Here is a 14760-nt window from a genome sequence, read left to right on the forward strand (position 1 = left end):
TTTCCATTTGTATTGGCTGCCAACAATAATGAGATACTACACAAAATAAAAATATAATTACTAAACTAACAGAAAACACACTCGTAAAGAGCTGTTTAAACACAAATTTGTCATTTAAAGATTGCAATTATTATAGGTCTACACAAAACAATAAAGTCCCTCTAACAGGGAATACAGGTTAGAGATCAGCTCCTCAATATTGTAGCTCTATGCCCAATCCACACGCCTTTTGAGCCTGACGCATTGAGAATGCTGAATTTATCATATCCACAAAATGTTTGTGCATCTTACCTTCAGAAAACCATCCAGTTCCAATAGCTTCTTTGGAAAAAAACTTGCAACTAAGTCTTCTGCCTAAAGTGCAAGACAAAAATGCAAATCAGAATAGTGCCAATATGGATCATGCCGTTTCCAACACGCTAGATAACTGATGCACCGTAAGGCACAAATGACATGGCAATTTTATTTGTTTATTATATTTTTTACGGACTATATCAAAAATATTCATGCTTGGTTCATACATTTCCAGGTACAAAAGAAAGAGGCTGACAGAAATGACGTGGAATTACGGTATAAATCCTCACTTAAAGTTGCAGTTTGGTTCCTGAAAAGTGAAAACGAAACAATTTAAATTAGATTTTGCCCATTGCAACCATTGTGCAAGCTGTACTTGGGTCCTGTAGGACCTTTCCCATGAAAACGAATACCAAGAAACATTATCCTCTGTAACTTGGAAGACTGTACATTCTTAAAGTCCTATATTTATAAATGAAATAACTTTTAAAGTATAATAGAGTCATAGAGACGTAATATGGAGGAAATACGCCAACTCTCACCGCCTCACTCGCTCTTCAAGCAGTCTTTCCAAGGAATCTCTATTCAAGTGTACAGCAAGTAACCCTTTGTTTGCTAAAGTGGCCGTTGACCTGTGACATGCTTTGCTTGATTGGAGATAGGGAAGGTACCAGTCAGAAATTAAAGTATTTTCTTTTATTAAGAATTGTTTAACTGCTAATTGTAAGCTATTTTCTGTGATGTTAATGTAGTTTAATTCTGTGTTAATAATAATGTTTGTTTTAATATGAAAGATAACCATTGGTCAGTGGAATCATTCCCGGAGCATCTAACCTTTCCTCAGTTTTACAAATCAAAAAAAATGTTTGGGGTTCTTGTCCGGTATTCTAACAAATGCTGAGGTCTGGTCTGGGATCTTAACAAAACATTAAGGCAAATGCCCCAGGGAATTACAAATTGTTCTAATCATGTTAGGCACTGTCAACACTTAACAGAATTACGCCACACAATGTCACAATTTTAAACAAAAACATTTTATATGAGAATTAAACACTATTAACTGAACACTATACTTTATTATTATTTATGCAAGAACTTAATTCCACCTTTTGTTTCCCCCCCCCTAGAATTCCCTTTTACTTTTTGAAAATCTTGCAAGGTTCATTCACTTCTTTAGGGATCAACCCACAAGATATTCCACAGCCTCCCAGAATTCACTTTATTTCAACTATTCTCCAAAGTAAGATTTTAGGTTAGATCCTTCCATTAGCTTTTTAACTATGCAACCCTCCAACATTGGATGCCTGAGCTCCTAGTTCTGGTTGCTGGCTGATATTCAGCTGTATTCACACAGCTTCCAAGCTAACTCTGCTGACTGCTTCCTGCCACAAGGCTGTGAGGACCACTGTGGATTTCTTCCTCTCGTTGCAAACTGATAAATCTCCTAGCCGCTTTTCCTCCTTAAAATCCAAACTGAGCTCGAGCCCCAACCATATTTAACACAGTAAATTATAAAGTTAATATTTTCGCTGCTTAAACTGCAGGCCTGACAAACAATCTTCTCCTGTTGGCTCTATTCACCCCCCCCACCCCCCCAAAAGTGATATACACCAAAACAAAACGGTCACTGCCTGTTTTGAGCCAAAACCTAGATAACTAAAATAAATTAACCTTCTACCCATACAACCCATCTCTATGACAACGTGGCATGTTTTGCGATGGTCTCAAACCGAAATGTAAACATATGATTTTACCTTCAACACAACTCTGTTTCTGTAACACATATGAACAATTGATGTTTCCAATGAATGCAACTGCCGTCTCTGCAAATTCCCCTTGTCCATGATGAAACCCTCATGTTTACAAAGGTGCTTTCAGGTTATTAGTGAAATAAGTAAGAAAACGTCTGGCTCCTTTACAAACTAAGGCAGAAGGCCCCCTATTATTTATTGCTTTTGTAGCTTTACTTCTTACCTTAAGATAAATACAATTGATTTAAAAAAAAAAAAAATTTAGAGTACCCAATTCATTTTTTCCAATTAAGGGGCAATTTAGCGTGACCAACCCACCTACCCTGCGCATCTTTGGGTTGTGGGGACGAAACCCACTCAAACACGGGGAGAATGTGCAAACTCCACATGGACAGTGACCCAGAGCCAGGATCGAACCTGGGACCTCAGCGCCGTGAGGCAGCAGTGCTACTCACTGCGCCACCGTGCTGCCGTGACAATTGATCTAGAGTGTAATAAACCTAGACTTGTTTGCACTGCATTCACCTGAATGGCATACCAAGGGGTTAGCACTGCTCATTCACGGCGCTGAGGACCTGGGTTCGATCCCAGCCCAGGTCACTGCCGTGGAGTTTGCACTTTCTCCCCGTGTCTGCATGGGTCTGACCCCCACAACCCAAAGATGTGCAGGTAGGTGGATTGGCCATCCTAAATTGCCCCTTAATTATAAAAAAAAAAGTATTGGGTACTCTAAATTAAAAAAGCCTACAGCCATACTAGTCTGAAAACTCCCGTTCTCATCTGAATGGCATACCAATTTCAGAACCAAATGTTTCCGATTAAACACTTTAACCTCCAGACAAAAAATTATATTTTCATATGCTATATTCTAAAAACATACGAATTGAAAACTAGATTTTCACAACAATGTTTTTAAAAATTACTATGCATAATATAACATTAGAAATAATAAAATAATTTGGCTGTTGCGAATATCCACCATATCCAATTGCCAAACGAGCTGCGCTTGGGAAAGTTTTTCTCCATCACCTAGATGTTAGCAGGGAAGCAAGGGATGAAACTCCTTACAACGACTCCAAGAATTAAACATGATTGGTCAGTTTTGTTTTCAGAGACAAGCCTATGAAGCCTCTATTTTGATCCTCAATCATCCAGGATCATGTGCCATCATGTGGTTAGGCAAACACCCAAGCCTAGTCCTCCAGCACTGCTGTTCTGAACCAGTCACAAGTTAACAGCCGTCTTTGGACAAATCACCTGTTAATTTTCTTTCATCCACTGGGGAGCGGCAATCATCCAGTAAGCATTTCACAACAAAAGCATTTCGGATATCTGGAACTAAGCTGCAGGCTAATGGGCAAAGCCCCACAGGAATATAGAATTAGAATTAACGGCAAAGGCCATCTGTGACCTTTGTCCTTTGCACTTTTTTGTGGGAAAGGAAGAGTCTGACCATCTGTACACTTTTTGTGTGAGAAAGGAATAGAGTCTGACCACTTGTATAACTCTACACCCATAATACCAAAAACGGACCCATGGTCTCAACAGCAGAATCATAGAATCCCTACAGTGCAGAAGGAGACAATTTGGCCCATTGAGTCTGCACCGACCCTCTGAAAGAGCAGCTGACCTAGGCTCACTCCTCTGCCCTATCCTTGTGACCACACCTAACCTGCACATCTTTGGACACTAAGGGCATTTTGTTTAAGCATGGCCAATCCACCTAACTTGCGCGTCGTTGGACCGTGGGAGGAAACTGGAGCAAAACAAAGAACAAAGAAATGTACAGCACAGGAACAGGCCCTTCGGCCCTCCAAGCCCGTGCCGACCATACTGCCCGACTAAACTACAATCTTCTACACTTCCTGGGTCCGTATCCTTCTATTCCCATCCTATTCATATATTTGTCAAGATGCCCCTTAAATGTCCCTATCGTCCCTGCCTCCACTACCTCCTCCGGTAGTGAGTTCCAGGCACCCACTACCCTCTGCGTAAAAAACTTGCCTCGTACATCTACTCTAAACTTTGCCCCTCTCACCTTAAACCTATGCCCCCTAGTAATTGACCCCTCTACCCTGGGGAAAAGCCTCTGACTATCCACTCTGTCTATGCCCCTCATAATTTTGTATACCTCTATCAGGTCGCCCCTCAACCTCCTTCGTTCCAGTGAGAACAAACCGAGTTTATTCAATCGCTCCTCATAGCTTATGCCCTCCATACCAGGCAACATTCTGGTAAATCTCTTCTGCACCCTCTCTAAAGCCTCCACATCCTTCTGGTAGTGTGGCGACCAGAATTGAACACTATACTCCAAGTGTGGCCTAACTAAGGTTCTATACAGCTGCAACATGACTTGCCAATTCTTATACTCAATGCCCCGGCCAATGAAGGCAAGCATGCCGTATGCCTTCTTGACTACCTTCTCCACCTGTGTAGCCCCTTTCAGTGATCTGTGGACCTGTACTCCTAGATCTCTTTGACTTTCAATACTCTTGAGGGTTCTACCATTCACTGTATATTCCCTACCTGCATTAGCCCTTCCAAAATGCATTACCTCACATTTGTCCAGGTTAAACTCCATCTGCCATCTCTCCGCCCAAGTCTCCAGACAATCTAAATCCTGCTGTATCCTCCGACAGTCCTCATCGCTATCCGCAATTCCACCAACCTTTGTGTCGTCTGCAAACTTACTAATCAGACCAGTTACATTTTCCTCCAAATCATTTATATATACTACAAAGAGCAAAGGTCCCAGCACTGATCCCTGTGGAACACCACTGGTCACAGCCCTCCAATTAGAAAAGCATCCCTCCATTGCTACCCTCTGCCTTCTATGGCCTAGCCAGTTCTGTATCCACCTTGCCAGTTCACCCCTGATCCCGTGTGACTTCACCTTTTGTACTAGTCTACCATGAGGGACCTTGTCAAAGGCCTTACTGAAGTCCATATAGACAACATCTACTGCCCTACCTGCATCAATCATCTTAGTGACCTCCTCGAAAAACTCTATCAAGTTAGTGAGACACGACCTCCCCTTCACAAAACCGTGCTGCCTCTCACTAATACGTCCATTTGCTTCCAAATGGGAGTAGATCCTGTCTCGAAGCACCCGGAGAAAACTCCAGACAGTCACCCAAGGCCAGAATTGAACCCAGGACCCTGGCGCTGTGAAGCAGCAGTGCTAACCACTGTGCCACTCCAGTAATACCAGAATGGGATAAAACTCAAATTGGATTTAGATATAAAAATCAGAGAGCAGTCAATAAGTGGTCTGTTCATGTTTCCAGCAGGGACCTGGAAACTGATCGTCTCCGCATCTAGGAGCAAATAATGAATGAATCTTGTTACATGCAAAGCTAGAGGGAAAACGATTGAGGGATATAAATCGCCCGTTCATCAGTTATTTTCAACACATTGTGAATCAATTAGCTACTTACTTCAGCAGTCATTCGCTCCCTGAAAGCATCCACCTAAAACAGAGAAAAAGGAATATGTTATAGCTAATATAATATGAAAAAAAGTCACTTATCGCAATGATTTTCAAACAGGGGTTCCTAGGCCTTATCAGATCTTATTTCTAGCAATCTTACATCACATTTCAATCAAAGGAACATAGCAACAGGCCCATTTAGTCCCACGAACCCGTTTTCCCATTCAACGAGATCATGGCTACTCGGTGACTGAATTCCACATCCCTACTTTCTGTTATACATTTGGTCAACAGAAATATATCAACCTGATTTTAATTGATCTAATTTAGCATTCATTGACATTTGTCAAAACGTGTTTCCAAACTCATTGCTGTAAGGCCCAGCTCTAGCTTTTCAACAATGCCCCATCACCTCGGACTCTCCAACCAAACAGCTTCGCTCCATCCCATTCATTCCTCTTAACATCTTGAAATCTTGATCAACACGCCCCTTTAATTATTTTCAATTCCAAGGACTATAACCCCAGCCTGTGGAATTTGTTCTCGTAATTTAACCCTTAGGGTCCAGGTATCATTCTGCATTACACTCCCACCAAGGTCAATGCGTCATTCCACTGAGGTTGTGTCCAGAACTGCTCAAAACACTCCAGGTGTCGTCAAACCGGGGCTTTGTACAGCTGTAGCATAATCTCCTCCCTGCTGGCATTTTAGGTCTGTAGATATAAAAGGCTAGCCTTCCATTAAGCTCTTTGACTACTTTCTGTATCAGCCCAGGACATATTATCTATGTTATTTGGCCCATTCTCTGGCTCTCTGAATGAACAACTTACCTAATGCCGTTCCCCCAACGTCTACTGTAACCCTGAACATCCTTCCTTTTCAGATAAGATCCCAATTCCATTGAATGCTTCTCATGTAGTGCGTTCAAAATTCAAACCACTCACTATTCTATTCTCTTAGATCCAAAGTGATGACCGTATATCTTTTGCATTAATTCTTGGGCTGTGGCCGTTGCTTTGCTAGGTCAACATGTACTACTCATCCCGCCTTTCCCTCGAGAAGGTGGCGGTGAACTGCCTTCTTGACACGCTGCAGTTGTGTAGGTACACCCACAGCAAGTGACAGCGAAGGCACAGCGAGATATTTCCATCCAAGTCAGGGTGACATGGGGTTTGGGGAGGAACCTCCAGATGTTATCCTTCTAAATGGTAGTGGTTGCGGGTTTGGAAGATGTTGTCTAAGAAGTTTTGGTGAGTTCTGGCAGTGCAGCTTGTGGATGGTACACGCTGCTGGCATTACGCATTGGTGGTGGAGGGTATTAAAGGTTAGTGAATGGGTAGCAGTCAAGCGGGCTGCTTTGTCCTGGATGGTGTCAAGCTTCTGGAGTGTTGTTGGAGCTGTGGTCATCCAAGCAAATGGAAATCATCATATTGCACTCCTGATTTGTCTGCACTGACATCCATTCATCAATTTTGCCTGTTTACCTAATCTATGAAAATCTCTGCAATTTTATTTGTGTGCTTATACCAAACTAACCAAAATTAAAATCCCACACTAACTTTGCTAATGATTGTCCAATTTATTCATTTAGCCATTCTAACACTTCACAGCTGCCAGAAAGCCTATACACAGCTCCCATTACTCTTAAATCGACCCATTAAGTCTCCACTACATGCTTAACTAGTTATATTCTCTCTTCTCATTGATGTAATTTCATCCTCCATCACTAGAGCGACTCTTGCCCATTCACCATTCTCCCCATCTTTCCTGTAGATCTTATAATGGGTTATATTTGGTTCTCAGACCTGAGCCAATCAGGCAATCGTTCTTAGTTATGGATCTATTGGGGTCCTAACAATAAATACATTGTTCTCCTCTGTATAGTCGGTACGAAGTCTTACAACACCAGGTTAAAGTCCAACAAGTTTGTTTCGATGTCACTAGCTTTCGGAGCGCTGCTCCTTCCTCAGGTGAATGAAGAGGTATGTTCCGGTAACATCTTTCAGAAGGGAGTGCAGTAAAATTTCTGTTATCCGCAATGCATGGTGAATGGTTGGTGTCGGTTAATCCAAAATGATGTCTACCTAAGAGATCCGCATTTTCAACCAACCAGAAAGTTCCTGGAGGATTGAGTAGTGAAGCTGGTGTTGAGGTCGCGCGGAAGTGGGTGAATCTAGAGTGTGGCACTGAGGGGCACAATTGAAGGCCGAGACTGGAGCGAGGGCAGGCTCTGGATTACAAGCACCTGTGATTTTGACAATTTTTAGTAGCTGACAGCGTGGGGCTGACAGGGAACAAAGGTTAGCACCGGCTTCAGAGGGATGAGTGTAACCTCCAGTCAAAAAACAGACGCCACAGAAATTCCAGTTGGTAAAGAATTCCAGTTGGTAGAGTTCCGAGTAGTACAATGTTTACTGTACAAGGATCCCATGGAATACAACAATATTTCTGGAGGCTCACCCATAAATAGATTTGAAAACCACTGCAGTACATGTAGTACTTTAATAGGCTGCCAGCAATGTAAAAAGCACATGAGGAGGGATGACAATCGCGGGGCTTTAGAAAGAGTTGAGAGCCCACGCTTTAAATAGGAGGTGCAGCTGGTCCTAGAGTAAGCATATGTGAAGCCCTTAAAAATGAATGCAAAGTCTGGGGGAATTTAATAATAATAAACTTTATTTGTGTCAAAGTAGGCTTACATTAACACTGCAATGAAGTTACTGTGAAAAACCCCTAGTCGCCACATTCCGGCACCTGTTTGGGTACGTGGAGGGAGAATTCAGGTTGCCCAATTCACCGAACAGCACGTCTTTTGGGAATTGTGTGAAGAAACTGGAGCACCCGGAGGAAACCCATCACACACACGGGGAAAACGTGCAGACTCCGCACAGACAGTGACCCAAGCTGGGAATCGAACCTGGGACCCTGGAGCTGTGAAGCAGCAGTGCTAACCACTGTGCTGCTGAATTAGCGACTTGCAGAGGCAGTGTTAAATAGTCAGTTCAATTACAGTCAACACTCGCCAGTCGCAGGGGTTCCTGCCCCGTGAATTCTTGCAAAGTGTTAAAGTGCAAATGACAAATTTGTGTATGCAGAGTCGGCGCACGCAGCGCACGCTTTCTACGTGAGAATGACGTGGGGAAGATGAGAGTTCAACATTCTCATAGATGAGAGGGGTTTTGGGGCCATGAACCATGGTTAAATCCTACATTTGTGCGGTTAAACAAATCGACTGTACTCGAGAATATAAAATACTTCTGCAAATTTGCAAATTGACCCTAGTTTTGTTAGGGGGCTTAACCGTGGAACAGAATACTGAAAAAGGAGAAAAATTATAATCTGAATTGACAATGGGTGGCACAGTGGCAAGCACTGCTGCCTCACACGACAGGGACCCGGGTTCAATTCCAGGCGACTGGGTGGAGTTTGCATGTTCTTCCTGCGTCTGTCTGGGTTTCCTCCCCCAGTCCAAAGGTGTGCAGGTTAGGTGGATTGTCCATGCTAAATTGTCCCCTGGTGGCCAGGCATGCGCAGGGTAGGTTATGGGGATAGCGTGGGGTGGGCAGACGAATTGACCTAGGTAAAGTGCTCTTTGGAGGGCCGGTGCAGGTTCGATGGGCGGAATGGCCTCTTTCCGCACTGTAAGGATTCTACCAACCAAAAGGTAAACATTGAGACATAATGCAAATGTATAAGATTTGATATTAGAAATAGATGGCAGTGAACCAAAGGACAGAGTTAAAGTATTTTTTGCTTTATAATAGTCTGTGATAGCCATAGATTTCGGAATATTGATTTAAGAGTTAACATATGAACTTTATCACATCCAGATGTAGAACCATCAACTTTGAGCCTGGTACAGCGGGTATAGCAGTGTATGAGCTATAGCCAATATATTTGTCACCGTATCAATATTTATAAGTCTAATTATTTTTGAATAGAGTAGAAAATCAAGCAATTCAGCACAAGTTTGTTTGAGTTTATGACGCTAGAAATCTCAGAAAATGACTTAAAAATCCTGGGGATCAGCAAGTGGGTGAGAAAGTGCCAATATGACAAATTACTTTCTTCTACACAATGTTTTGTTCTGGCTAATGAACCACAGAATTAAAGGATCTTTACAGTGCAGAAGGAGGCCATTTATTCCACTGAGTTGGCATTGTCTCTCTGAAAGGGCAATCTACCGAGGCCCCCTCCCCTGCCTTATCCCTGTAACCTTGCACATTCTTTCATTGCAGATAGCAATCCAACTCTCCCTGAATACCTCTATCGAACCTGCCTCCACCACCCTCGCAGGAAGCGGGTGTTGGGAGGGTTGCGGTGTTTCCAATCACGGGAGAAGCGCCCATCGGCCACGACCGGCTTTCAAGAATGCCTGTCCCGTGTGTGCGTGCCCGTTCGGGCGGATCTGGCAGTGCGCAGGCCCGGAGCCCAGCCTCCTCCTGTCGTCAGCGAGCTGTCCCAGGACCAAATTTCTTTTTCAGAATGACAGTCTTCCCGCCAGAAAGCACGGCCCGTGAAATCACAAGGAGATTCCTCCATTTTGTAGCTGCCAGCAAGCAAGCAACAGGACTGTGAAGAGCTGAAGATGTGTCATTTCGGAATAAGGAAGAGAGGGCCTGAGACACAAATAGGCCACGATCTGACAACTGAAGCTGCTGAAGAGGGCTTCGCAGGAAAGACCACAGCAGGAGAAAGCAGTGCTCGTGTGAGCTGAGGACAGAGCTCCAGGGCCTCTGATGATCTTCCCATTAAGAAGAAACTGAAATTGGGGACAAAGCAGTATAAAGATGATTTCTGGGGGTATGAATTTGTTAATTGTGCCAATGCAAATCAGGTGCAAAGTCTGTGTGTGTTATATGCAGGGAAGCACTGGCAAATGAGAGTTAGATGCCAACTATATCTTACCATACCAACTATATCTTATCAATTCTAAACAAACTGAACCTCAAATTGCAAGGGAACGATGATTGCTTTTGGCACTGGTGAAGAAACAGGTGAGTCCTTGGCAAGTGAGAGTATAAAGCCAAAACTACTACATGTTCACCACATTGCTACGACACATCGAAGAAAACAATATTAGTAAGGGAACGGTCAATAGACTGGCAAACCTTATTCGGTTGTTGCGCTGATCAACAGTTATTGTTGCTACTTTCCAGAGAGGTTTCAGATTTTGAAAGAGAAGGTGGGGGGAAAATCCTTTTGAGTTATTAACTTACAACCGACTCCAAATGAAGAGGCTGAGCTTCTGCGCCGCACCTGTTACTGCACATTAAATACATGCCACAAATCCATGAGGCTGTCAGCATTCTGGAGTAGCATCTCCGAGGAGTATCTAGTGCTGAGTAAAATGAGCATTTGGTTGCTATTGCCCTTCATAATGATCTACATGTGCAAGGTTGAAATTTCTGTCCTCACAAAAAAGACAGCACAAAGGAACCGGCTGAACTCTGCACCCGATATGTGCATTGTCCTCTCCTCCTGTAAACCTGATTGGAGCGAGATCGTGAGGACCAAGCAGGCTCGCCTGTCGCATTAAAGGTAAGCAAAAATGGTGTGTTGGGAATGTCGGAGGGCGTGGGTCCCAGTGGTCGGCATGTTGGTAAAAGTGGGTCCCGGGCAAAACAAGTTTAAAAAGCACTGCTCTGATTATTGATGCTCTCAAGTGGGAACAGTTTCCCATTATTTATCCCATCTATAACCCTCAGGATCTTGAACACTTATCAAATCTCTTCTCAACTTTCTTTTCTCCAGGGAAAATAGTCCTAACCTCTCCAATCCATCCTCATTGCTATGGTTCGTTATCTTTGGAATCATTCTTGTGAATCTCCTCTGTACTCTCTCCAATGCCTTCACATCCTTTCTCAAATATGGCAGTCAGAAATGGATGCAGAACTCCAGATGAGGCCTATCTAGTGTCTTAAAACAAGTTCAACCTAACCTCATTATTCGTGTACTCAATGCCCTGATTAATAAAGCCTAATACAGTATTTGCTTGATTAACTGCTCTCTCAACAAGCCCTGCCATCTTGAATGACTTGAGTACATCTACACCGAAATTCGTGCAATCCGTTTAGTTTCTCACTTTGTTTAATGATGTCTCTCCATATTCTTTCTGCCGAAATGAATCACACGCCTCTCTGCATTGAACTTCACCTGCTGCTGGTCTGTCCAATCCACCAACATGCCCATGTCCTATTGAAGTTCAAGACAATCCTCATCACAGTTGGCAATAGTCGCAATCTTCATATCACCTCCAAATTTTGAAATCATGTCCCTGAACACCACAGTCTAGGTCATTAATTTTGTTTAATTATAAATTTAAAGTACCCAATTCATTTTTTCCAATTAAGGGACAATTTAGCGTGGCCAATTCACCTAGCCAGCACATCTTTGGGCTGTGGGGGCAAAACCCACGCAGACATGGGGAGAATGTGCAAACTCCACATGGGCAGTGACCCAGAGCCGGGATCAAACCTGGGACCTCGGCACCGTGAGGCAGCAGTGCTAACCACTGTGCTGCCCCAGTCTAGGTCATTAATATATATCAGGAAGACCAAGGTTCCAACACTGACCCCTGGGGAACTCCACTACAAACCTACCTTGAATCTGAAAAACAAGCATTTATCAATGCTCTATGTCTCCTGTCACTCAGTTAATTTATTGTCCAAGTGCCTACTTTCCCGTTTATTCCATGAGCTAGAATTTTGCTCACAAGTCTGTTTGTTGTGTGTCACTGTATCATATGCCATTTGAAAAGCCATATAAAAATCAAGTGTTGTCTTTATCAACCTTCTCTGTTACCTCCTCAAACCACAGCAAGTTAGTTAAACATGACTTTCCCTTAATCCATCGTGGCTTCCCTTAATTATCCTTAAATTGTCTAAGTGACTATTGATTTTCCCCCTCAAACTAGTTTCCAGAAGTTTCCGTACCACTGACAGGCCTGTATTGCCAGCTTCAAGCTTCTTTTTGAACAAGGACGTAACATCCGCAATTCTTCAGTCCTCTGGCACCACCCCTGTGCCTGAGGAAAATTGGAAGATTATCACTACTGCAATTCCCACTCACTTCCCTCCGAACCATTGGATGCATCTTATCTGGTAGTGTATCGATTTTAAGTGAAGGTAGCCTTTCTAATCCGTCTCCATCTCAATTTTAAATTCTTGTTACTGCCTCGCTCGTCTTGGCCTGGATAGCATCTTCTTCTTTTGTAAAGCCAGATGTCAAATACTCATTTAATACCTCCCAACTCCACGTGTAAGCCCCCCTTTGCTCCCTCATTACGCCCTACTCTTTAATTCCCATTTATGTTAACTGCTCATCTCTTTTCATGCTCTCTCCTCGCATTCCTCATCAGTTGTTCACTTCCCCTCTGGTCCTTCTATAGTCCACCTGACATCTGTTGGCCGCTCATTTCTTTCCTTTTCACCTTCACTTCAATCTAACCCATCATCCAGGGTGCTCTGGATATATTTGTCCCACCTTTCCCCTTCAAGGGAACAGACCTTAACATTGCCTGTAATATTTTTTCTTTGATGGAGGCCCATTTTTCAGCCACCGTCTTTTCTGCCATCATTTGATTCAGACTCGGATGCAATCTCATCCCATCAAAGTTCACCTTCCCCCAATTAGCTTTTTCTGATCTGGATTGTTCCTCGTCTTTTTCCAGGACCAACTTAAACCTTATGATGCAATGGACCCCGAAACATCTCTGCTTCACATCTTTATTTCAAAATCTTGTGGGGTTTCCATTGACCAGAAACCTAACCAGACTAGCCATATAGAGAGAGTAGGTCAAAGGCTGCAAATTCTGCAGAGAGTAACTCACCTCTTGACTCCCCAAAGCCTGTTTACCATCTACAAGGCACAAGTCAGGAGTTTGATGGAATACTCTCCACTTCCTGGATGAGTGAAACTCCAACAACACGTTATCATAGAATTTACAGTGCAGAAGGAGGCCATTCGCCCATTGAGTCTGCACCGTCTCTTGAAAAGAGCACCCTACTTAAGTTCACACCTCCACCCTATCCCTGTAACCCCACCTCACCTTTTGTTTGGACACCAAGAGCAATTTATCATGGCCAATACACCTAACCTGCACATGTTTGGACTGTGGGAGGAAACCGGTGCACCAGGAGGAAACCCACGTAGACATAGGGAGAACGTGCAGACTCCGCACAGTGACACGCTGGGAATCAAACCTGGGACCCTGGAGGTGTGAAGCAACTGTGCTAACGACTGTGCTGCCATGCTGCCCTTGAGGAGATCGACACCATCTAGGTCAAAGCAGCCCACTTGACTGGCACCACATCCACTGCTGGCGCAGTGACTGCAGTTTATACAATCTACACGATGTTTTGAATTATTACACAGAATTTACAGGGTAGAAACAGACAATGCAACTGGTCTGTTTATGCGCCACACAAGCCTCCTTCCAGCCCTATTTTATCTAACCCCATCAGCATTTTCTTTTCTTGTCAGCTATTCACAACTACTCCAGACAGTACCTCACCAAGGCTCCTTCAACAGCACTGTGGGTGTACCTACACCACATGGACTGCAGCTCAACACCACCATCTCAAGGGCAATTAGGCATGGGGAATAAATGCTGGCCTAGCTAGTGACACCCACATCACCATGAAAGCTTTAACACCCATGGCATAGATTACAGGGCTAGCCATTATACAGATTGGAAGTAAAGGAGAGAAATTTACTGTTAAATATTTGATACCAGATATTATTTATTTGCAGTTAACAGTTGTTAAAGTTATAGAATTATTACACAGAATTTACAACACAGAAGCAGACAATGAAACTGATCTGTTAGTGTTTATGCTCCACACAAGCTTCTTTCTGGCCCTATGGAGTTATCCAACTCCTTTAACATTTCTTTCTTTTTTCTGTTATTCATAACTACTCCACACAGTAACAATTTCCATATTCTGATTACTCTCTGGGTAAACAAATTTCTCCTCAATTTTTATTGGATTTATTAGTGAATGCCTATTAGTGGTGATGTGGAGATGCCGGCGTTGGACTGGGGTGAGCACAGTAAGAAGTCTTACAACACCAGGTTAAAGTCCAGCAGGTTTATTCCGGAAGGAGCAGTGCTCCGAAAGCTAGTGATTCAAAACAAACTTGTTGGACTTTAGCCTGGTGTTGCAAGACTTCTTACTGTGCCTATTAGTGGGCCCTAGCTTTGGGCTCCCCAACTGTCTTACAAACCTTAATCCTTAACTTATCCTTGTCCTAGTCTACATTGTGCACCCACTCAAACATCCC

At 43.3% G+C, this 14760-nt stretch overlaps 1 protein-coding gene across 1 annotated transcript in view; it reads right to left on the minus strand.

Moving 5' to 3' along the window:
* psme3 (proteasome activator subunit 3) overlaps nt 1–14760 on the minus strand; it is a 48619-nt gene that overhangs the window by 32475 nt on the left and 1384 nt on the right. The window contains exons 2-3 of the mRNA XM_072487292.1: nt 5483–5515; nt 292–354 (exon numbers count right to left, since the gene is read on the minus strand). Of these exons, the coding sequence (XP_072343393.1) occupies nt 292–354; nt 5483–5515 (96 nt within the window). The remainder of the gene's footprint in view (nt 1–291; nt 355–5482; nt 5516–14760) is intronic.

This window comes from Scyliorhinus torazame, chromosome 21, assembly GCF_047496885.1.
Source record: "Scyliorhinus torazame isolate Kashiwa2021f chromosome 21, sScyTor2.1, whole genome shotgun sequence".
In the NCBI taxonomy this organism is placed as follows: domain Eukaryota; kingdom Metazoa; phylum Chordata; class Chondrichthyes; order Carcharhiniformes; family Scyliorhinidae; genus Scyliorhinus; species Scyliorhinus torazame.